The sequence below is a fragment of the Aquarana catesbeiana genome, linkage group LG07 (assembly GCF_042186555.1).
Source record: "Aquarana catesbeiana isolate 2022-GZ linkage group LG07, ASM4218655v1, whole genome shotgun sequence".
NCBI classification, from domain to species: domain Eukaryota; kingdom Metazoa; phylum Chordata; class Amphibia; order Anura; family Ranidae; genus Aquarana; species Aquarana catesbeiana.
In genome coordinates, this window is record NC_133330.1 from 141,446,345 (window position 1) to 141,468,617 (window position 22,273).

Consider the following 22,273-nt stretch of genomic DNA (forward strand, 5'->3'; position numbering starts at 1 on the left):
CTGATGGGGAGGCACCCATTGGACTGCACTGATAATCAGGATGGAGATAATCCGTGTCCTGAATATCGTAGATGTCCCTTTCATTTAAGCCAGTTATCGGCTCTCCTCACGCTGTCACTGTGTTTACATCGTGATCACCTGTCATTGCACGCAGCTGATCACATGGTAAAGGGCTGCTGTGATTGGCACATTACCCTAGTCTGTGATCAGCTGTGTCACAAGGACGCAGAAATCACAGAGCGTGCAGGGGGCGGGATCACATCCATGTCTTTGGCTAAAGCGTGGGCGGGAACTGGTTAAAGCAGTTCAATAAACAGAAGAAAAATAAAAATCTGCTAATCATCTCAGAAATTCAGAACTGTCCTGCGTCTTGAGCACACTTTCTCTAGGTTATCCTAAAGAGTATTTAGCCCTCCTAGTTCTGATCTTGGTTAGTTTACGTTGATTAGTGTAGGCTGAGGAGATAGAATAGGTGGGTTTGAGCAGTTAAGCAAAAGAAAACTTGTCACTGTACAATGCAACTTTGGACCATTGTGAAGATTATGGACTTGCTCCAACTATGTCTGTTTGTGTCTTACCATGCAGGCTAGTGTGAACCTAGACTAATGCTGGCCATACACTATTCGAAAATTCAGTCATTTAGACAGTTTAAATATAGCGCTCGCAAGCACAATAAGTGAAAATATATTGACCAAAAAGAAAACAAAGTCCAAATACAATAAGTACACACGCCAGGAACAGAGTTTTTACACCCACAACTCCATTTTAAGGCTTGTTTTATCTTACTTTTTGTAAGTACCCCGCTCCCTTTTACAATAAAACCTTTTTTAAAAATGGTACTTCACTATCAGTTACCTTCTGTTTTTACTTCTGGGTACCTGTTTCTGGCTGAGAAACTCTATAAAAGGAATTCTGGACCTGAAGACTTATCACCATATCCGCCATCCCAGGATTTCTTTACCAAGCTTTAAATTACCCACCAGACTGAAAATCTGGGGGTCATTCTGATCTGGTGCGTGGGGATACATGAGAGGGTGTTGCACACCTGAATTTTTCTGAAGCACCATACATTTCCTTCACTTTGGATTGGAGCACCTTTAGTCACTTTATTTGGACTTTATTTTCATTTATTGTATTTGGACTTTGTTTTCTTTTTGGTCAATATATGTTAACTTATTGTGTTTGCGAGCGCTATATTTATATGTTTTTCTAGTGATTAGCGCTTTGTGTATAGCAGCTGCATTTTGAATTTTATTTCTTTGTTGTTTGATACAGCATTAGTGCGAGTGTATATTTTTAGTATATATTTTCACATTTAGACAGTTTGTTTTCGGCCAGTTAATGGGCACAAAATCGATAATCGTTGGCACATTTTTCAGTTGAAAAAACAAAGGACAAGTTTGCAAATTTTCTGCCGAACGATAAATTGAAAGGTTAATGTGTTTCCCGTTTGACCTGCTTGCACTAGGTATATGTAAAAAAAAAAAAAAAAAAAAATGTATTTATGTCCACTGAACGATTTATCGGTCATTACATGATGCTACTATTGTTTGCGCTCACGGCCGAATGTTCGTTTTTTGAAAATGGGTTCGGCCGATTTTCCGCACAGTGCATGGCCAGCAGCATAACAGGCATTGTTCTCTACTTGTATGGCCTTTAAAAAGAGTAGAACATGGGAAAATGTGCATGTGCTGAAAAGATACAGTATATGTTTATTGCCATGACACACATTAACGGTATAGATATTTTTTATTCAAATGTTTTAAATAATTGCTAAAGATTTTTAGTGCTTTTAGGATCTTGCATGTACTCTACTGTATTTAACTCCTAATGTGCCTAAAGTCAAAGCCACATGTTCATTTATTCAAGTCTTGGTTTTCAGTCAAGTGATGGGGAGATCAGAGTGTATTCTATAAATTAAAAGCTACAGAAAAACAATCTACAAGCCCAGGTAACCACACATGCTTCTGCTATTAAAGAATTTAGGAGGCACTTGACAAAAAATGGATGAGTATTAATAACTTAATGAAGCTTCTCAGGACAAAGATGTCAGGTTGATCCTATAGATTGTTTAGGATTTTAGGGTGTCCCTCGGTTGAAGCATTCAAACTGCAGAACACACACACAAAGTTTTCCGCCCCTCTGGTCCCCCATCTAAGCCACAAGATATATGTAGAGTACATGACTACTCATTTTGCACATGGCTAGAAATAGATCGATCAAGTTTGATGGTGATGATGCAATTATTCCCACTTATCCTGGATTACCCTCCAACAAAGAAACACGTTAACGAACAATCACTGTTAGAAACTTACTCTTCTCTGCTTCTGTATCACATGCATTTTCCTGTGGTTTCTGTTGCTCTTCAACAACTGCTGTTTCTGTTGTAGTAGGTTTACTAGAATCTACTAAAAGTATTAAAAAAAAAAAAAAAAAAAAAAAGAAGAGAAGACCAGAATTAAGTTCATGGTAACATTACTTCCCAATTTCAAAAAGATACAAAGCAATATTGCTATATACTTCATACCACTTGCATACCAGCTCATTCATCTATTATTTAGAAGTATGAATAATCAATTACTTGCTTAGAGTAATTCTTGCATCGTTTTAATTTATTCATGCTGCCATTTATCATGCATGCATTTATCAGCATGAACCTTTATCAGCATGAACCTAAATAATTGCAACTAGAACATAGTTAAATGTAAAAAAGGATCTTCACACCACTCTAATTTGGTCAAGTTAAATTATTTCAAGGGGAAATTGCATCCGCCTCAACTATATTGAATACGAGCACTCACCTGACCTGCAGGGAATCCGGTAACACCAGTTGCTAGGAATTCTGAATTTTGCACTTTTCCAGATTCAGCAAATCAATCCCACATTAAAGCCCCAGAGAAGGCAAAAATATGATTCCCCCTCCTCCCTCTCACTCTCACTCTCCTCTTACCCCATCCTGCAAGGTTTTTTTCTCTTCCTAACTAGTGAAGTTATACTCCCTCAAGTCCCCCATCCAGATCCCTAGCCAATGCAGTTTCCTGGTGCCACAGGTGCCCTCACCAGCCAGTCCCCTTGCTATGCTGTCACTTCTTTCTGGATCCCAAAAGGGCCCTGCCACTGGACAGCCAATAGGAATTGTCCACATCAGGCAATGATGAGGACACTGGAATAAAAGGACCCCACCAGAGGTAAAACAGATTAGGAGAGGAGACTCCAGTGTCACATGACTGACTTTAGGCACGTAGGGGGGAAAAAAAAAAAAAAAAAAAAAAAAAAAAAAAAGTTTCCTCTTAAAAAGCGGAGTGCCACCCAAAAATGGAACTTCCACTGATCGGATTACTCCCCCCTCCAGTGTCACATTTGGCACCTTTCAGGGGGGAGGGGGAGCATATACCTGTATAATCCAAGTATTTGCTCCCACTTCTGGGTATAGATCATCGCAGGCTCTGCAGTGATCTACGCCATGTCTGGGCGCCGTCTCAGCACCCTTCTCCCCCGTCTTCTGGGAGACACAGGTCCCAGAAGACAGCAGGGACCAGTGAGGACATGCAGCGAGACTCACGCATGCACAGTAGGGAACCAGGCTATGAAGCCGCAAGGATTCCCTTACCGAAGATGGCGGCGCCTCCACCCGAGAGCAGAGGGACAGATCAGCTTCGGGTGAGGACATCATGGGCGCCCTGGATAGGCGAGTGTCTATTTTAAAAGTCAGCAGCTGCAGTATTTGTAGCTGCTGACTTAAAAAAAAATTTGGTGGAACTCCGCTTTAAATACAGCAATCCGAGAGGAATAGGATGGCCTGGAGGCAGTTCACACTAGTGCGTTGTTAGGCATCGCATGTGATTATAAGCCTGAATTTGCATCACATTCGCAACAAAATAAGTGCAGGACCCTTTTTTGGTCCGCGCTGGAATCTAATCGCATGGGTGTTTACACCTATGCGATACGATTCCTGCACCATTTGGCAGTTTGCACTGCGTACCAATCTGGGGGTTTCATTAACTTTGCATTGACACCCACAGCGGTTCGCAAATGTCAGTGTGAACCTGTGAACTGCCGGCATATGCCTAAAAATGCATCGGATTTGCCTATTCTACCAGCTGTAAGCAATTCAAAGATAAAGGCTTCATGCTCACTTGAGCACAAAAATGCTATTACAGGCCAAATTAACACCTATAGAGTGCATGGTTACATAGGTTAACAGGAGTTTAGAGGCAGGCACACACCAGATCCAACAACTGTACATTCAGGAGAGGAGCTTTTGCAACTCAACATTTCATATTCCTGATAAGAGTCTGCTGTACCATATACAGTGGGGACAGAAAGTATTCAGACCCCTTAAAGTTTTATATTGCAGCCATTTGCTAAAATCATTTTAGTTCATTTATTTTCCTCATTAATGTACACACAGCATCCCATATTGACAGAAAAACACAGAATTGTTGACATTTTTGCAGATTTAAATAAAATAGAAAAACTGAAATATTACATGGTCCTAAGTATTCAGACCCTTTGCTGTGACACTCATTTAACTCAGGTCCTGTCCATTTCTTCTGATCATCCTTGAGATGGTTCTACACCTTCATTTGAGTCCAGCTGTGTTTGATTATACTAACTGGACTTGATTAGGAAAGCCACATACCTGTCTATATAAGACCTTACCGCTCACAGTGCATGTCAGAGCAAATGAGAATCATGAGGTCAAAAGGAACTGCCTGAAGAGCTCAGAGACAGAATTGTGGCAAGGCACAGATCTGGCCAAGGTTACAAAAAAAATTCTCCTGCACGTAAGGTTCCTAAGAGCACGGTGGCCTCCATAATCCTTAAATGGAAGACGTTTGGGACGACCAGAACCCTTCCCTAGAGCTGGCCGTCTGGACAAACTGAGCTATCGGGGGAGAAGAGCCTTGGTGAGAGAGTTAAAGAAGAACCCAAAGATCACTGTGGCTGAGCTCCAGAGATGCAGTCGGGAGATAAGAGAAAGTTGTAGAAAGTCAACCATCACTGCAGCCCTCCACCAGTCGGGGCTTTATGGCAGAGTGGCCCGACGGAAGCCTCTCCTCAGTGCTAGACACATGAAAGCCCACATGGAGTTTGCTAAAAAAACACCTAAAGGACTCCTACATGTTGAGAAATAAGATTCTTTGGTCTGATGAGACCAAGATAGAACTTTTTGGCCTTAATTCTAGCAGTATGTGTGGAGAAAACCAGGCACTGTTCATCACCTGTCCAATACAGTCCCAACAGTGAAGCATGGTGGTGGCAGCATCATGCTGTGGGGGTGTTTTTCAGCTGCAGGGACAGGACGACTGGTTGCAATCGAGGGAAAGATGAATGCGGCCAAGTACAGGGATATCCTGGACGAAAACCTTCTCCAGAGTGCTCAGTACCTCAGACTGGGCTGAAGGTTTACCTTCCAACAAGACAATGACCCTAAGCACACAGCAAAAATAACGAAGGAGTGGCTTCACAACAACTCTGACTATTCTTGAATGGCCCAGCCAGAGCCCTGACCTAAACCCAATTGAGCATCTCTGGAGAGACCTAAAAATGGCTGTCCAACATTTACCATCCAACCTGACAAAACTGGAGAGGATCTGCAAGGAGGAATGGCAGAGGATCCCCAAATCCAGGTGTGAAAAACTTGTTGCATCTTTCCCAAAAAGACTCGTGGCTGTATTAGATCAAAAGGGTGCTTCTACTAAATACTGAGCAAAGGGTCTGAATACTTAGGACCATGTGATTTCAGTTTTTCTTTTTTAATAAATCTGCAAAAATGTCAACAATTCTGTCAGTATGGGGTGCTGTGTGTACATTAATGAGGAAAAAATGAACTTAAATGATTTTAGCAAATGGCTGCAATAACAGAGTGAAAAATTTAAGGGGGTCTGAATACTTTACGTCCCCACGTCCTGTTCTTTGTATTGCATCGTTCATGTGAAAGCCCTGGTGTTCCTGCCAGTCCCTTTTTTTTTTTAATCAGCAAGCAAAGAAAACTGACCACACTATGGTCAGTCCTCTAGATATGCTGGGATGTGTGTGCTTTCCACTTATTATTATACAGGATTTATACAGTGCCAACAGTTTACGAAACACTTTACAACTTTTGCAACAGGGTGATCAGACTTGTCCCGACACGCCACCCCCCCCCCCCCCCCCCCCATATGAAGGAGTATGGAGTACAGAGTATGAGTGTGAAGGAGTATGGAGTACCCCTACCCATTCACAAAAAAAAAAAAAATGTGTAGTTTAAGAAGAACAGGAGGCAGTTTTTGACAATAAACCCCCCCCCCCCCCCATAGCTCCAATGTCAATCACAATGGCCGTCACCTCCGACCCAATTTATCTTAAAAATAAAAAGGCTATGGGGGCGTGGCCATGCAGTGATGTTACCTGGAGACCCAGCCCCCTTGTGATTTCACGGACCCATTATGCCCAGGTTGGGTGGCCCCAAAGCCACGCTCCATAGTTATACAAGAACGGTCAGACATTGGAGCCGCTACAACGACAGGAGCCTTAGTTGGGAAGAGAGCTTTTTTGTTCCTTTTATCGGGGCGGAGGTGATGGACTTGTCAAAAACTGCCTCCTGTTTTTTTTCTACACAATATTTTTTTTTTTGGGCAAATGGGTAGAGGTACCCCATAGATGGAGGAGGGGGGGGGGGCAGGATATGGGGTTGTGGGAAATGGCACACCCCTCCCCCCCATGTTGAGGGAATGTGGCCTGGTATGGTTCTGTGGGGTTAGGAGGCGACGTGCTCTCAAAGTCGGAGCACATGTCGCACAGTGTGAACCAGGCCTTAGGCTTTTCTCCTGCCAGGAAAAGAGTGTTTAGAAGAGCCCCAGTGTGCACGAGGCCTGGAGTGGTATTAAACCAAAAACAAAAATTTAACATAAAAGCAGCTTATTAATTCTTAAATGTTGTGGCTGCAGTGATTGTAAACTCTTACCTTGTAAAACAACCCATTCAGTTTAAAATAGAAATGAAAGGCCAAACATTAACCACTTCAGCCCCAGAAGGTTTTACCCCTTAATGACCAGGCCATTTTTTGCAATACGGCATTGCATTTCTTTAACCGACAAATGCGGGGTTGTGCGACTTTGTACCCAAATAAAATAAAATCCAGATGTGTTCTGACTGATCTAAGGAAGGGCGCAAACAAATAAACAAATCAGCCCGAAACGTAATCTTTGTCTGAACAGATAACAATTTTGTTTGGAATAACTACTTGCTTGGTAATGAATAAAGCAACAAGTTTTTAAGTGCAGCAACCTTTGGAACTTACTTTATTCTAAATTTATATATATATATATATATATATATATTAGGGCTGCAACTAACGATTATTTTCATAATCGATTAGTTGGCCGATTATTGTTTCGATTAATCGATTATTCGGTTAATAACCTAAAAAAAAAGTGTGGTGTATAATTTAGTTTAATATTTAAAGTTTAAAAAAAAGGAAATTTATTCCTAAATATCTCAATGCAGTGGTAAATATAAATTACCAACTTTATGGTTAGGGAGCAAAAGCTCTAATCCACTCTGAGAATAAGACAGAGGAGATATAATGTAGTATATAGTATAGTATATACAATTAGAAGAGATATACTGTATATACAATTAGAAGAGATCTACTGTATATACTATTAGAGGAGATCTACTGTATATACTATTAGAGGAGATCTACTGTATATACTATTAGAGGAGATCTACTGTATATACTATGAGGAGATCTACTGTACATACTATTAGAGGAGATCTACTGTACATACTATTAGAGGAGATCTACTGTATATGCTATTAGAGGAGATCTACTGTATATACTATTAGAGGAGATCTACTGTATATACTATTAGAGGAGATCTACTGTACATACTATTAGAGGAGATCTACTGTACATACTATTAGAGGAGATCTACTGTACATACTATTAGAGGAGATACTTTATATACTATTAGAGCATATATACTATTAAAGGGTGAATCTGGTAAATATCATCACACTCAGACATCAATTTTTTTCATTCTTTCATTCAGCGAATGTACAAAGATTTTTCGTCTGAATATTCTCGTCTGAAAATTGACTTGGCTGAAAAAAGCATAGATGTGAATGTGTCCCATAGGAAACCATGTAAATGAACTGTAGTGCGTTTATGCAAAAAGCACCAAAAAACACACATAGATGTGAAGCAGGTCTAAGACGTTTAGTAACATAATGGGGTTAATAAAAATAAAATTGGCCCTTTAGATAATCACTACTGTAAGGGGTTCATTTTTTTACTGTAGAACTGTGAAATTTTGATTTACAGTAGCGATTATTTGCTCTTTTTGTGCTATAAACGGCTCATTTTAGTTCTTTTTAACCCCATTATGTTACTGTCCGATTAATCGATTATGAAAATAGTAATCGATTAATTTCATAATCGATTAGTTGTCGATTAATCGATTAGTTGTTTCAGCCCTAATATATATATATATATATATATATATATATATATATATATATATATATATATATATATATATATATATATATATATATATATATATATATATATATATATATATATATATATATATATATATATATATATATACACACACACATACACATACACACACACACACCTTTAATAACAGTCTTCCATTCAGGTATCATCTGTTGCTGTCGCAGGCAGAGTGCATTTGGTATCACTGCCTGTGACATGAGATGGCGCAATACAGGAAGCATCTGCTTATGAGGCTCTGCTTGGCGGCTGCTTGCTTCCTCTACCACCACCTTCATTCACAACACTGATGCTCTGGAATGGCAGATCGGCAATCCACGATTTGGGCTTGCCAAGCAGCCATCCCAGAGCAGGTGGTCGTGGTTGGGCACCCCTGATATATGCGGTGGGCAGTCTAAGTGGCTAATGTATAAGCAAATATATATATTTTTTTTTTTTTAAATAAGTGATCACATTTCCTCTGTTCTCAGCTGCATAAGAGCCATGGAAGGAGAAACAGCAGTACACCGAGCATCCCAGTGAAAGGCAAGACTGATCATTGGAGGAGAGCAGGCTGAGTTCCAGCATAGCTAGAGTACTGACCATGGTGTGTTCTCTTGTTTGTGGTCAGTTTTTAAAAGGAAAGAAGAGGACTGGCAGGAAAACCAGGGATTTCACACACAGGAAGCAATACAAAGAACACAATTTTTAATAAAAGTACATGGTACAGCAGGGACATATCAGCAATATGAAATGTTGGGTTTACATATTCTTAAAGTTTTATGCACCTGGTGATCCTGCCAGTAACATTTCCGGTCTTAGCACATCTCTACTGTGGCTGGAGGAGCACCAAAGACACCTTTGGGCTGCAGCATAGTAAATCTGGGGAGAGGGCTGGGTTAGATGAACTGGCAGATTTGGATGGACTTTACCAATATATTAAAGCCAACCTCAAGCTAACATGTTAAAAGTTACAGCAAGGGGGCGTGTCCAAGATGGCGCAGGGAGCAGACACGTGTTAGCTGAGCTCCTGTCTCTGGCTTCACATCCTGCTAAAATCCTGGTGTACGAGACCCGTCCCGCATACACCCTTCAGAAGAGCTTCTGTGGGAGAATCGGGCGATGCCCAGAGGCAGAAAATTTGGTCACAAAACGAACGCTGCAACCCCAGTGAGTACTTGTCTTACACCGCTACCTACTCCTGACGCAGCTCTCCACATGGAGACCCAGACAGACCCTCTGCCTGACGGAGCCATAACAACTGACTTCGAGGCCCTGATGTTGGCGATAACTACTTGCCAAGCCACACTGACAGCCAAGATTGAGCACGTACAAATGGAAACGGCTCTCCTCTGCAGAGACATGGACAAGTTCCGTGACAGGGTGACAGAGGTAGAACGCGGACGCAGAGGACACCCTGAGGGACCACCACACAGACATCCAGGCCTCGCAGTTAAACTAGCTACATGGAAATTGATCCTCTTACGGGACTTTAAAGGGAACACCTACTCACAGGTCATAAAGAGTATGGAAGATGTAAGAATTGTATGATAAAGTGTTTATTAGTAGTATAGATCATTAAAGGGATCTGTGGTACATGGGGTAAATATGCAGCATGCGTGATACATACAAAAAAATAGCAATACAAAATGCAAAGAATAATTCACAATCACAAAAAAAATAGCAATACACATGGAACACATATGCGGGGAGTACCCGACGCGTTTCGAGATACTCTTCCTCAGGGGTATCAGATTGGAATCAGCAAGCAAAAGGTATGTCATGTAGTATTGCTTGGAGGGCATGTGTCAAATGCTGCATCCATATTAAAAAAGAGGAAAGGGGGGGGTCTGGGGGGGACGTAACACCACTGGACGTAGAGGTATGTCCTGCTCCTGGTCCACAACCCGCAAGGCTTATGTGCCCACCCAGGGCGCGGCCACCAGGGAGAAAATCCCCAACAGAGGGCGTCAAACAAGGCCACCAGTGAATGGGATGATCCTGGGAGGGCTCCAGTCTGAGTCAGCCCGTCAGTGGTTTACTGGCGAGAAATTGGGAGGGCTTGTAAGCAGAGGACATCTGGGCCTGGGTCCTGTGTGGCTGGGTGTAGTACCCCGGCTGGGTGACCCCTGAAATCGGGGGGTCCCTGGTGCTGCAGGCAGGGGGATAATGTGGTGCCGGCCAGAGGATGTTGCAGGGCACTGAAGAGATATTAGACAAGGGTGCCAGGGGAGGCTTGCAGAGTCCAGTCTGATGGGGTCCCAGGTGCAGGCAGGGTGTGATGGAGATCAGCGTTCTATGGGTGAAGGACACCCTGAGGGACCACCACACAGACATCCAGGCCTTGCAGTTAAAAGTGAAAAACCTGGAAGCTAGGGCCGAGGATGCTGAGAACCGCAATAGGCTTAATAACCCGCAGGTCCTCGGCCTCCCGGAGGGTGCGGAGGGAGATGACCCGGTAGGCTTCATGGAAGGACTATTACCAACCTTACTGCCCAGAGCCAAATTCTCCCCACACTTCTCTATTGAGAGAGCCCATCGTATGCCAGCAACCAGAGGCCCGCAGGGAGCCCCCCCGCGCACTTTCATATTTAAGCTATTGCATTACCGAGACCGTGACACGGTCCTGCGGGCAGCCCGACTGCAAGGAGAACTTAAATTTGAGAACACAAAGCTCCTTATATTCCCAGACTACACCATGGAGACTCAGCGCCAGAGAAAGGCATTTGACCACGTCAGAGGAATGCTACGCCAGAAAGGAATAAAATATAGTATGCTTTTCCCAGCTGTGGGTCCAGGACGGGAGAGAGTCCAGTTTTTCACCTCGCCAAGAGAAGCCGCAGTATGGGCTGAGTCGCTCCCTAATTAATTTCTACCCAGTATGCTGTAATCTTTACACCCTGGCCCACTGTTTGTTTGCGCCCTCTGTACTCCTGAATTGAGATATCACCCTCTCTAATCGTAGGGGACACCTCGCTGCATTGTAGTGGAATTGTGAGATTGAAGAAGGCGCGCTGAGTGACTTGCTCCTTTCCGCAGCACCCCCATAGGGCTTCTCCTCCTCTTGACTTCTTGCACAGGGGACCCCGGGCGTGAGAGATCTCAAAATGGCGCGGAGACTGTTCCCTTCCTTCCTCGGAGGGACCATGGAGTGGTTGTTTGTGGAGGGAAGGGGTGGGGAGTGTCACTGAACTGGCTCCTAGTCCTACCTTGCCCATTTCCTCTGCACCTACAGAAAACAACTGTTCAGCGGGCCATTCAATGGATTTCATAACCCAGAAACTTGCTGACCTTAATCCTCCCAAGAGATTCCAGAGTCTCCATACGCCAGGGGGGTTGATGACGCTGCAGCCCTTTGACTTGACCGTGGGGCCGTCCTAATTATACAGGCTACTTGTCCTCCTGTATTACACACAGATGAGGGACTAACCTGCTGAGCCTGCTCATGTTAGCTAGTTCCACATGGAATGATCCCCTCGGAGGATGTGATTAAACAATGGAAGGTACTGGGTCCTGATTGTGAAATCTTCCCTGACTCCACTTATAGCCATCCTAGAATGCTCCTGTCTGACGACATCCTTGTGCACTGGGAATGTCTGCATGGGACATCCCCTACAGGGACTTGAACTTTCCCCTTCCTGTACAAATTTGGAGGGGTCATGTTTGCAGCAGGGTCACGGTTTGTAAGCATAAGATGCCATTAATCTTTATTAGTATCAGGGGTAGATGTTTCTGTTTTGTTCCCTCATGTTTGAAGTATGTGCCCCCGGGGACCCGGGAGATCTACACAAATATCCTTGCTGGACTGTATAATGAATACATTGTTCATCAGCCAGGTTCGAAGTGGGAGGCTGAATAACTCTCGCACATTGCCCTCATGTTGGGCTGGTTAGCCCACTTATTTTTGGGGAGGGTGGCCCTCCCACTGAATTGGGGGATGGGGGGGGTTCAGTTGGTTATCTTGGACTGCTGTTGCAGACCCCAAGTTATTATGTTTTTTTATTATTTTTCTGGTACTAGACAGTACTGATGGTGGATGTTCTGATTAATACCGCATGGTTGTCATCGTCTCCTGTGTGCTCCTCCGGGTCTGGACACCCGGTTGAGGGAAGACCGATTCATATTTATATGAGGGGGGACCTTGGATTGAGGGTAGGGACTGATGTGAGTGTGCGATGTACAGGGTTAGGGACAATTGTAGACACGCACCCACACTCACTTGGGTTGAACTGGTGTCTTTATTCAACCTTACTCAACTATGTAACCCTAGTATATTGGCCCTAGTATATTTATCCTCCCATATCATCTATAGAAATTCTAGATGTCTTCCCTTAAGATACTTTCCTGGAACACAAGGGGCCTTAACACCCCTATTAAACGCTCCCTGGCATTTCAATTTGTTAAAACCTACCACCCTCATATATGTGTGTTCCAGGAGACCCATTTAGTTGGAAGGAAGACATTAAGTCTTAAAAAACCATGGGTGGGATACCACTATCACTCAACTCATTCTACCTTCTCTAGAGGGGTAAGCATTTTAATCCTCCAAAACACTCCCTTTCAGACCCCTCGATCTGGCTTTGGACCCGGGGGGCCGGTATGTGGTGATCCATGCATTAATATACCATATGCCATGGGTAATAGCGGGTCTATATTTCCCAGCCTCCCTTCAGGTTTTGAACCACATAACGGCCAAAATTGCGGCGTTTTCTACTGGTAATGTAATTATACTAGGAGACTTTAACCTGGTTCCTGATGCAGAAATTGATAGGGTACTTCCCTCTGGTACGTCCCCCAGGGGGCTTGCAGATTGGGCTGACACCTATGGCCTCTATGATCTATGGAGATGGAAATTCCCCCAAGCTAGAGCGTATACATGTCACCCTGCTCTCACAGAACCTTCTCCCGAATTGATTTAGTCTATGCGGGAGGATCTATTCTCCCTAAAGTTCGTGATATCAGAATCCTCCCCCATGGTATTTGGACCACGCTCCGGTCCTACTAGAGCTAGATCTCTCGATGGCTCCATCAGATAAACTCTGGCGATTGTGCAGATACTGGGTCTGGGATACGGAGGTGGAGCCGCAATACAGGGAGGAATTGGAGTCATACTGGAGGATAAATACTGATTCAGCCTCGGCCTCCTCAGTATGGGATGCCTTTAAGGCATATTCCAGGGGACAGTACCAGACCATAATAACACAGGTCCGTTGGGAACGTAGAAAGGAGCTTACAAATCTAGAAGCGGAGGCGGCGAGACAGGAGGCTTTATATGTTAGGTCACAGGACCCACAGTCCTATGTCCAATTGCAATCCCTTTTGCGTGAGACCCTTCTGCTGAGGACCACTCTGACGCAGAAGAGACTCCTTCACCAAACAGAGGATATTTGAGTAGGGGGAGAGGACTGGCCACCTGTTGGCCTGGCTCTCCAAGGAACAGTCCATAGGTATGACTATAGGACAGATCCGGGCTGCAGATGGTTCACTTCTTTCCACTCCAGACAAAATTAACCACAAATTTGCCACCTTTTACCAAACATTGTATAGCTCTCGGGTAACTTATGAACCTGTGGAACTGATAGCCTACCTTGAGGACATTGATATTCCAACCCTCACCCCAACCTATGCCAATAAATTAGATGCCCCCATTAAAATTGAAGAAATCCAGAAGGCACTTAAAATGATGCAAACAGGTAAGACACCGGGACCAGATGGTTTCCCGGTGGAATTCTATAAAATGTGTGCAGAGCAACTGGCCCCTAGACTTCAATCTCTACTAGCTAAATCTATGGAAGAGGGCCACCTTCCTGACTCCATGCATGAGGTGGTAATAGTCGTCATCCCCAAGCCAGGGAAAGACCCAACTCTCTGTTCCTCCTACCGCCCCATCTCTCTCCTTAATGTTGACACAAAAATTCTCTCCAAAATTCTGGCAAACAGATTAAATACAGTCATCACGGCCTTGATACACCCTGACCAAACGAGATTCATGCCTGGGAGGGGAACAGACATAAACATCCATCGATTACACACACACATATAGCAATTGCCTCATCTGATAGACTGGGGGTTGTGGCCTCACTCAACGGCGAGAGGGCTTTCGACTCGGTCAAGTGGGGCTACCTCTGTGCGGTCCTTGGCAGGTATGGATTCGGGCCTAGATTTGTGGCCTGGCTCCAGCTGCTATATACCCAACCCAGAGCCCGAGTCTGCACTAACGGGGTCCTCTCTGAGGCGTTCACGCTGGGGAGAGGTACGAGGCAAGGGTGCCCACTCTCCCTGGCATTGTTTGCCTTAGCTCTCGAAACTCTAGCCATCCTTCTTAGAGCGGACGAACCAACAAGGGGGCTACAGGTGGGTCCTCTGGTGGAAAAGATCTCCCTTTATGCCGATGACTCACTCCTGTATTTGGCAGATGCTTCTGACTCCCTAAAAGCAGCCCTAGCCGTGTTTGACAAATTTGGACAGTTTTCTGGCATCAGAATTAATTGGAACAAAATCGGTCCTTTTTCCCCTTTGTCAATCAATGCCCCACACAGACACAGGAACCCCTTTGCAATGGACGCACAAATTCACCTACCTGAATGAGGGAATGAACTCTCAGGTTACCTGGACAAAAATATAAACCCACTGCTCTCCCAGTGCCAACAGAAGTGTTCCACTTGGAGATCTCTCCCTCTGACCCCAGTAGGAAGAGGTAACCTTTTAAAAATGATTTACTTACCGAAACTCCTGTATTATTTTAGACACACTCCAATCCCTATTCCCAAACCCTTCTTCCACTGGTTATAAAGTATAGTGATCTCCTTTATCTGGGCAGGGAAATCCCCAAGAGTAGCAAAAAACACTTTACCTCCCATTGTCTAGTGGTGGTTTGGCAATGCCAAATTTTTTGATATATTATTGGGCAGCTGTCCTAGTGACGGTGAGGTGGTGGTTCTTGCAACCAAAACAGAATCCAGCAGTCACTCTGGAGGCAGCCCTCTTAGGATCGTACGCAGCCTTATCTAATCTACCATATAGGGGGTCGAAGGCTAGCCCTGCAGTGACAGGCCCTATGAAAACTACACTCCAGGTGTGGAAATCCTCCAGAGCTGCCCTCCTGAAACATTCATGTATCTCCCCACACACCCCACTTTGGGCTAATCCCATGCTCCCGCATCTATTCTCTATCCCAGACCTGGCAAGTTGGGACAAGAAGGGTATCGTTAAACTAAGGCAGGTTTTGCCTAGGGGTGATATAATCTAGTTTCGAGAATTGCAACTAGCCCATAACTTACCGAGAACTTTTCTATTTAGGTACTGGCAGTTACACCACGCTCTCAAAGCTCCGTTTCCCCCCCAGGTGACACTTGAACCCGATCCGATTGAGCGCCTCTTGATTTCGGAAAAACCTCTCTCATCTGTACCTCCACCTGACAGCAGCACACAACATTAAGACTAATAGATCCATGGCCAAGTGGCAGGCTGATATCCCCTCTCTAGGGGAAGAAGAATGGGAGGAATGTCTAACTACATTTATTCCATCTATGATTGCGGCTAAGGACAGGTTTATTCAAATAAAATTCATACACAGCGCTTACTATACACAACAGCTAGGGAATATTTATCCTGGACTTGGCCCCAATTGTAATCGATGGGATATAGAAACGGGCACCTTTTTTCATGTGGTCTGGTCCTGTCCCAAATTACGCCTGCTCTGGAGCTCAGTGGCAGACACTTCGAGAACGATATGCAGAGTTATGATACCACTTGATCCCCTAACCCTGCTACTGAGTCATCTGGACAATATACAAGGTGACTGATATGTTAAACTGTACTTAACCTACTCTTTATTCTATGCTAGAAGAGAAATACTCCTTAGATGGAAGCAAAAGGAGCCCCCATCCAAGGAAATGTGGCAAAAATCGATCAACAATGTACTACATCTATATCACCTTACCTACGAGAGTAGAAATTGCCCACAGAAATACGATAAAGTATGGTCAATTTGGGTTGACGCATGCGGTTGAGTCCTGAATGCAGAGTGATGACTCATGTGGATGCCCTCGCTAAGATTCCACTCTGGTCTATGGGGAGGGGCAAGGCCATTGCCTCCTTCTAGAAGTCAGGGTTGCATCATGCTCAAAAATAATTGGGGCGGGGTCTGTTCTGGCCCCCTCCTGCCCCCCCCCCAGCCCCCCCTTTTGGCTGGGGGGGGTGGGGATAGGCCCCGACTGAACCAGTCAGGCTCTCTTATTTTTAGTCCTTATACGAACACCCCCACCTGTACAATCCACCTTCTAATAATATAAGCTTGTAACTTGAATCTTATTTATCCTAAACATCACTTTGCGGAAGATATGTAATCCTTGTGCATGAACTACTGAAGCCATGTAAATAATTATCTATTGTTGGATCCTATGTATGACACCTGCTATGTTTGTACTGTTTTTTTTTTTTTATTGAACAACAAAAGTTACAGCAACAGGTTTTTTTTTTTTTCACTATAGCCGTGAGCAGCTGCTGCTGCACAAGCATGGCTAGACAGAGCTGAATCAGCACTGCCCTAATCACCTTACTGACTGGCATCACTCCATTTTAAACAAACACAACATGGAACTGTATTTACACAGCGCTCCCATCTGTAGCAGGATCATATGTTCAACAGCTAAAAGGGCATAGCACTAAATAGGGTTCCACTGCCAATACTAGTCCCTAGGATAAATACCTACTGTCCCTGCATGGTTTTAAGATGGTACCTGGGTCTTAATTTATTCGTTCTATGGCACATTCCTAATGGAAGCAAAAATGTTAGAAAATTGCACAAGGGCCATTTAATACATTTTAGGTGTAGGTGCATTTTTCACGTTTTACATGCAATACCACTTGAATGCAATCTATACAATGGGGGGAGAACCACTGGAAATCTAGGATGGAAAAGGACCTGGAGGTCTTAATAGATGATGGCAGCAGCTTGGCATTGCTGAGCCCAACAAAGCAAACAGAATATTGGCATGCATTAAAAGGGGGATCAACTCCAGAGATAAAACTATAATTCTCCCGCTCTACAAGACTCTGGTATGCTGTCCAGTTCTGGGCACCAGTCCTCAGGAAGGATATACTGGAAATGGAGCGTGTACAAAGAAGGGCAACAAAGCGAATAAAGGGTCTGGAAGAGATTGGTTATGAGGAAAAGTTGCAAGCACTGAACTTTATTTTCTCCGGAGAAGAGACGCTTGAGAGGGGATAGGATTTCAATATACAAATACCATACTGGTGACCCTACAATAGGGATAAAACTTTTTTGTGGGAGGGAGTTTAACAAGACACGTGGCCACTCGTTAAAATTAGAAGAAAAGAGGTTTAACCTTAAACTACGTAGAGGGTTCTTTACTATAAGAGCGACAAGGATGTGGAATTCCCTTCCACAGGCGGTGGTCTCAGAGGGGAGCATCGATAGTTTCAAAAAACTATTAGATAAGCACCTGAACGACCACAACATACAGGGATACACTATACAATGTAATACTGACATATAATCACACATAGGTTGGACTTGTGTCTTTTTTCAACTTCACCTACTATGTAAACCACTCATCCCTATGATGTTGCGTTTTGCTAGAAAACTACACCAAACGATGGAGCAAGATTTTTTTTTTTTTTTTTTTATAAATGCAACAATGCACAAAATGTGTGAAATGGCTCTAATGCTGATTATAGAGTATTGCACAATGCTTGTTAGATTTATAATTAAAATTTACCTTGATCATCATTGATTTCATGGGCTGGTGCAATTTCACAAGGTTCTTCCTCATCAGAAAGAACTAAAAATGCCTCACTTGGTAAACTTTCACTGACATCATTTTTGCTAGGGGAATCTGCAGAGTTTTCAACTTTTTCTTGATTAACAGAATTTTCAGCGTTCAATACAGACTTAGAAAAACACTGTAAATCATCCTGCACTGGCGCCAGCTTTTCTAGAATAGGTATAATTTCATCAGTTTCCATAGTATCTAAACTTTCTAATCCAGAACCTTGCTCCGATTCTGAAACAGTTTTCTCAAGAGACACTTCTTCAGCAAGAGATGGATTCTGCTCTACAGATTTCAAAGCATGGTCAACCTCCATACTGCTGGATATGGCTTCTTCACCAACATCCTCCTGTGATGATGGAATGTCCTCGGTTTTGCATTCATCTTTTTTCTCTGAACACTCAGATTCTGCCACATCCATATCAGTCAAGTTTTCTTGTAGACTTATTGACGCTACAATTTCCTCCTTCCCATTATTTTCTTCAGGCTCTTCTGAGTTCTGTATTTCCCTGCCATGAAACTCTTTCCGGTCCTCCTCATTCTGAGACTCCTTTGAGCTCTCCTGGTTTTCTACGTTATCACAATATATACCCTCCACATCAAGAGGCTCAAGATCATGCATGTCTGACACAGACTCTACTTTATCAATAGGCATGTTCTCAAATGTGCCTGTGTCTGCACGCTCTCTCTCAATAGAGGTTTCCACAGGATTTACATCTTCTGAATCATTTGATTTTTCAACAATGCCATCATCTTCCATGAGTGTGTTTGAATGAGAATGTCCTTCTGAAGACTCAGCATCACCAGGTAAGCTCTCAAGCAATGGCAAGCCTTCTGAAACAATTGGGTCATCATCATCATTTTCAAGGGCTGACATTTTTCCATCATGTATTGGATCATTGCTATTCAAAGAAGTCTGAATAGCTTCTTCACTTGTCACATTCCTGCTTGCATCTTCACAAGCTATACTTTCAGGAAGATTAAGTTCAGCTGGCACCTTAAAGTCACTAACCTGGTCAACATTTTTTAAGCCATCCTTGAGGTCAGACAGGTTGACTTTCACAACATGCTTGTTGTCACAGTTGATATCAATCATACCATTTAGATCACTTTTGTCCTCCAAAGAGTCTGCTTCATTATGAATAGAATTCATGTCTGAATCACCATTTTCATGGTTTCCGTTAACAAGCTTCAGCTCTGTGGGTTTCAGTAGGTCCTCTTTAACTTTGTGTATAGCTTCTAGCTGTTGACGGTCGCTTGTTTTCATGGTTTTACGAGCTTTAAAGACCTTTTTTTGGGGTTCTTCTGCAGCATCCATCTTAAACCTGTAAATTAGAAAAAAAAAGATATTATTTAAAATCTGATCATGTATGTATGTAATGCTCATGTACAACAAACACTGAATTGGAATTATTCGATTTCTGATCTCTTCACAAAGCAATTTACAAATGGATCATCTGAGATTAAAGAGAAAGGCCTCTTTCACATGAACGATCCGTTCAGGTCCGCCTAAAAAACTGACAGGTGGACCTGAACGGACCCTCCATAGACCTCTATGGAGCGTCGGATGTCAGCGAGGACATGTCCACTGACATCCGACAAAAATGTAACGGAGGACAAACCTACTTTTCCATCCATTTTCGGATCGGGTGACGACGGACTCTACGGTCCGTCGTCATCCGATCCCCCATAGGGGAGAGCGGCACTGACAGGTCCGTCGTTGCACAGTGTGCAGCGACGGACCTGTCATCTGCCTGCTCAGGGGGATCCACGGAGCGATCCCCGCTGAGCAAGCGGATGTTCACGGGGCAGATCATCACTGATTCATCCCGTGTGAAAGGACCCTAACTTCACTTTTGTTCAGAAAAAAAATAAATACCCCTCTGCTTAATCCATGTACATTGCAAGGTTTTTAACAAACTTTGTTGCAGATTTCTACCTTTTGCCATTTTGAAGAAATCCCTGGGTGTTTGTCTGTGTTCATGATGGAAAGTGAATCTAATGGGAGTGACTTCATAATTATCAACCAGCTGCAGGGCACTGATGAAAGCTGCAGGGTCTGCATCCCTTTAACCCCTTCCCGACAGGCGCACGCCGATGTACGTCAGCAGAATGGCATGGCTGGGCAAATGGGCTTACAGGTATGTCCATTTGAATTTCCCGCCGTGCCATTGCGTGCGCGCCGGCCACTCCGTGAGTCACCGTCATCGGGAGCAGAGATCAGTGTAGTGTCACAGCTAGCCCATCCCCCCTACAGTTAGTAATCACTCCCCAGTACTGACTTAACCCCTCCCCGCCCCCTAGTGGTTAACCCTTTCACTACCAGTGTCATTTACACAGGAATCAGTGCATTTTTTATAGCACTGATCGCTGTATAAATGACAATGGTCCCAAAAATGTGTCAAAAATGTCCGACATGTCCGCCATAATGACGCAGTCACAAAAAAACTCGCTGATCGCCATTACTAGTAAAAAAAAGAAAAAAATAAAAAAATAAAAATGCCATAAAACTATCCCCTAATTTGTAAAGGCTATAACTTTTGCGCAAACCAAACGCTTATTGCGATTTTTTTTTTTTACCAAAAATATGTAGAAGAATACGATCGGCCTAAACTGAGGAAAAAAAAAAAAGTTTTTTTAAATATATATTTTTGGGGATATTTATTATAGCAAAATGTAAAAATAATGCTTTTTTTTTCAAAATTGTCACTCTTATTTTGTTTATAGCGCTAAAAAAAAAAAAAAAAAAAAAAAAAAAAAAAAAAAAAAAAAAAAAAAAAAAAAAAAAAAAAATCGCAGAGGTGATCAAATACCACCAAAAGAAAGCTCTATTTGTGGGGAAAAAAGGTCAATTTTGTTCCGCACGACCGCGCAATTGTCAGTTAAAGCGACGCAGTGCCGAATCGCAAAAAGTGCTCTGGTCAGGAAGGGGGTAAAATCTTCCGGGGTTGAAGCGGTTAAACGCGATTTCCTATTGTAAGTATTTCAGCAAAAAAAAAATTTTTGTTGCAGGGGGATGCCAAAAATCTGACTTGTATCTTCGTGTAAACGTCTGGGAAAGAAAATAAATAAAAATCGGTGAGCTGATCACACAGGCAGGAAATGATGTTACTGGGGGCGTTCTATACACATTTTGTGTACAGAGCACTTCCAGGTAGCCATATTACATTTTCTGAAAATTACAGGGGCTGCAGATTGAAAAGGAAAAAGGTAATTTTTAATAATATTCAATTACAATATGCACGGGTGGCAATTGTATACGCTAGATCATTGCTTTTTTTTCCCCCCATGAAAGTTGAGTTACCCTTTATAGAATTCTCCTCAAAAATGGTCAAAAACACATTCTGCATAACAAGAAAAAATATTTAGAAAATAAAAAATGCATGTACAACCTTTCTGGGGGGGGGGGAAATCAACTTTCCCAGAAGACATATGAGCAAATACAATGACATCTGTCATTAACAGATTGGCTGCACAGATTATGCAGCCTACAGGACATTATTCTAAGTGCAAACCAGACCTAAATCTAAAAAAAATAAATAAAAAAAAATTGCAAACAGAAGGCTTCATTGAGGCAGAGATATGCACTTTTCTGCAAGAAAATAAAATGTTCTGTGTTTGCAATCTTCTTTAAAGTGAGCTGTGTATGAGCAGCTCAGTTTACATTCTGCCATAATGCCTGTGTGCAAGGGTGACTGCACTCCTGCATTGTCCCACACTAGTCAAAATAGAGCTGCACGATTCTGGCTAAAATGAGAATCACAATTTTTTTGCTTAGAAGATAGATCACGATTCTCTCGCGATTTTCGCTGAGTAACATAATCTTTCACATTAAAACAATAAAAAAATTGTGCTAACTTTACGGTTTCGGTTTTTTTTTGTAATTCATTGAAGTCTATTTTTTCCCCAAAAATTCCATTTGAAAGACCGCTGGGCAAATACAGTGTGACATAAAATATTGCAGCAATTGCGATTTTATTCCCTAGGGTCT

At 43.0% G+C, this 22,273-nt stretch overlaps 1 protein-coding gene across 1 annotated transcript in view; it reads right to left on the reverse strand.

Annotated features, from left to right (window-relative positions):
• Positions 1-22,273, reverse strand: part of ATF7IP (activating transcription factor 7 interacting protein) — a 192,471-nt gene that overhangs the window by 94,790 nt on the left and 75,408 nt on the right. Inside the window, 2 exon segments of the mRNA XM_073592710.1 lie at positions 2,316-2,408; positions 18,232-19,607. Of these exon segments, the coding sequence (XP_073448811.1) occupies positions 2,316-2,408; positions 18,232-19,600 (1,462 nt within the window). The 5' untranslated portion in view covers positions 19,601-19,607.